At 42.1% G+C, this 3267-nt stretch overlaps 1 protein-coding gene across 1 annotated transcript; it reads right to left on the bottom strand.

Annotated features, from left to right (window-relative positions):
* Positions 1–675: 675 nt before the first annotated feature.
* Positions 676–1416, bottom strand: LOC120706918 (glutaredoxin-C1-like). Its single transcript, XM_039991672.1, has one exon. It carries the CDS (start codon positions 1198–1200, stop codon positions 889–891), a length of 312 nt encoding a protein of 103 aa, XP_039847606.1. The 5' UTR covers positions 1201–1416; the 3' UTR covers positions 676–888.
* Positions 1417–3267: the final 1851 nt, after the last annotated feature.

Here is a 3267-nt window from a genome sequence, read left to right as displayed (position 1 = left end):
GAGTATACTTTAGTTTTACAAAAAAAGAGAGAGTATACTTACAATTAAACTATTACATAAATGTTTATAAATTATTTAAAGTAACAACTTACAAATTTTGTTACCAAGGGATACAAAAACTACTTTAAATACGTTGTTAGTGTCATTGGTATGTGATTTTTCAAAAAAAAAACATTTTTTATGATTGTTAAACTATGGTAATAATATATACTTATCGCGTATACTTGGTTGCATGGTGGCATGCACCATGTATCTTTAGTATGACTTAGTTTTTATTATTGGTAGTAGTATAAGTGGGTGATTTACATGCTTATATATGTGGTTATTTATGGTATTTTTTATCATGATGATTGGGATTCAGATTCAGTAACTTAGTGAAGGCAAGTCACTGAGTACTGTAGCGGTGACTTACCACCCCTTGGCAGCCGTCCATCACAAAATCAACGGCTGAATTTGGATAAACAATGCATGTGCTAAAGTATCAAACAGTATTTGTGATACAATGTTTCTGCTACAGTGACTTCTACAGTACCATCGCTACAGCCCTTTTTGGTCTTCTAGCAAGTCACTTAATCCGCGTCCTGATGATTGTGGATGTTGGTAATCTAGATGGATCTTAGTGGACTAGGATTATTTTCAATAAGGCTAGAGGTGAGTAGTTTATATACCAGGAACTGAACGAAGGCCAGATTCAACGTGCAATAATGAAGCTCTTACATCGGTAAAATGTATGTCCAGTTGTCCATGGCCAGTGCATTTCAGGGAGGAAAACACTCACTCGTCAATTTATCAGGTACTCTTACAAAATACTGAAGCCCATAATTTGCATTGGATCGACATGGTGCTGTCAGTAAAACTAACTTATATAGAGCACAAGGCCCTATCACGCTACACCCAGAGTGCCCCCGCATTGCGCAGCAGCGGGACGAGGTTGCCGCTGAGGTGGAGCGACATGACCTTGTCCGTGGACCCGACGAGCCTGCCGCCGATGAACACTGCTGGCACACCGGTGCTGCGGCCCAGCAGCCTCGCCAGTGCCTTGTCCATCTCCGTTCCCCGAGGGTCCCCGTCCAACTCCACCACCGTTGCGTTCACCCCGAGCTCACGGAAGAGCTGCGTCACTGTGTGACACATGCAGCAGGAGCTCGTGGTGAAGATCACCACAGCACGCTGCGATGCCAGCCTCGTTACCCGGTCCATCGATCAGGTGGGTCTTGTTGTGGGGAAAAAAAAAAGAAAAACTTGGACAGTTTGAAAATGTAGGATAGGAGATCTGCTGTATGATTCTTCGGGTACTTGTGCTTGGTTGCTAGCTTGCATATGACTGGGTGTAGGGGAGGCCGGTTTATATAGGCATGGAGATGTGATGACAAGAGTGGATTTTGCGGCGACCCGACAGGCGATAGATGGTGCAGGGAGTGTTTGCATTGGATAATAGCCAGGCGTCTTCCTTGCGACACCCCAGATAAAGGTTTAGTGTGGAATATGGAATATTAATTTGGACGGCGACACCGGTGCAGAAACCTGATACCGAGGCGGCGGATTGTTCTTGGATGTTGATAAGGCTTAGGGATCTTACTTTTCTAGTGTTCTAGGCTATCCTATTCGAGACAATTCAGAAGAGAGAGAATGAGATGCAGGCTCTGTTTACATCTTTACCCGTAAATCCCGTAAACGCAAAAAAACATCACATCGAATGTTGAGACACATGCATGGAGTACTAAATGAAGTCTACTTACAAAACTTTTTGCATGGATGGGCGGTAAATCGGGAGACGAATCTAATGAGCCTACTTAATCTATGATTTGCAACAGTTATGCTACAGTAACCATCCGCTAATTATGGATTAATCATATATTAATTAGCATCATTAGATTCGTCTCGCGATTTAAACCCATCTATGCAAAAAAATTTGTAAATAGACTTCATTTAGTACTTCAAATTAGTAAGATTCCAACACAAAATTTTTACATGTAAAGAACTAAACACGGTCGTAGTCTTGTAGAGATGTAGGCTTAGGGAACATTCAACAAAGTTGTTGTGTAACGGTAGTAAAACAGCAACGGAATCAGAATAAGATGTGACTAGGAGTCGCTGAAACAGCAACTTGCCACTTCACTAATGAGATCCATTTGATATTTTTTAAAAACAAAATCCATTTGATATTCTAGTCTTCCCATTTTCCCCTTTTTGAATAACAAAATACCAAGAATAACATCATGAGCATTCAGATTGTTACATACAGACCGAAGAAATTAAAAATCAACCCAGAACTTTTTTTTTTGCGGTAAAACCCAGAACTTGAAGAAAATGAATTGCTGGTCTTAGGTTATTAGAGTAGAGATGAGGGCGGAATTTTGTTAAAATAACATTTTTGGAGTAAAATGGTGTATCCAATTAAGTTGAAGCAGTAGTTGAAGTAGTTTCATTGCTTTCAGCCAGCTTTTCATGCCAATCTCACTGCATATTTGACAGCAGTCCTTGGACTATTACAACAACAATATAGCCTTTTTTCCCAAGTAAGTTGGGGTAGACTAGAGATGAAACCCGAAAGAAATAAGTTCAAGGTTCAGGCACATTGATAGCTAGTCTCCAAGCGCTCCTATCCAAAGCTATCTCTTTAGAGATATTCCAATCCTTAAGATCTCTCTTAACCGACTCATCCCACGTCAGTTTAGGTCTACATCTACCTCTCTTTACATTATCGACCCGCTCAAGAACCCCATTATGCACCGGCGCCTCAGGAGACCTTCGTTGGACATGTCCAAACCATCTCAGCCGATGCTGGGTAAGTTTCTCCTCAATTGGTGCCACCCCGACCCTATCCCAAATAACTTCGTTCCAGACTCTATCCTCCTTGTGTGCCCGCAAAACCACCGCAACATCCGCATCTCTGCTACACTCAGTTGCTGGACATGTCGCCTTTTTGTAGGCCAACATTCAGCACCGTATAACATCGCCGGACGAATTGTTGTCCTATAGAATTTGCCTTTTAACTTTTCTGGCACCCTCTTGTCACAAAGGATGCCAGAAGCTTGCCGTCATTTCAACCAGCCAGCTGAAATTCTATGCCTAACATCTTCATCAATATCGTCATCCTTTTGTAGCACCGATTCTAAATACCAAAAAGTATCCTTCTGGACCACCACTTGCTCATCTAGACTAACGTCTCCCCCTCATGCCTAGTCGCGCTGAAATCGCACATCATGTACTCGGTCTTGGTCCTACTAAGTCTGAACCCTTTCGACTCTAACGTGCGTCTCCACA

Source organism: Panicum virgatum, chromosome 5K, assembly GCF_016808335.1.
Source record: "Panicum virgatum strain AP13 chromosome 5K, P.virgatum_v5, whole genome shotgun sequence".
Lineage (NCBI taxonomy): Eukaryota > Viridiplantae > Streptophyta > Magnoliopsida > Poales > Poaceae > Panicum > Panicum virgatum.
The sequence above is the reverse complement of the archived record's forward strand: the minus strand, read 5'-3'. Positions and strand labels throughout refer to the sequence as shown.

Excerpts from the sequence above, each read along its gene's own strand:
- LOC120706918 (XM_039991672.1), bottom strand. The coding sequence starts at position 1,200 with ATGGACCGGGTAACGAGGCTGGCATCGCAGCGTGCTGTGGTGATCTTC.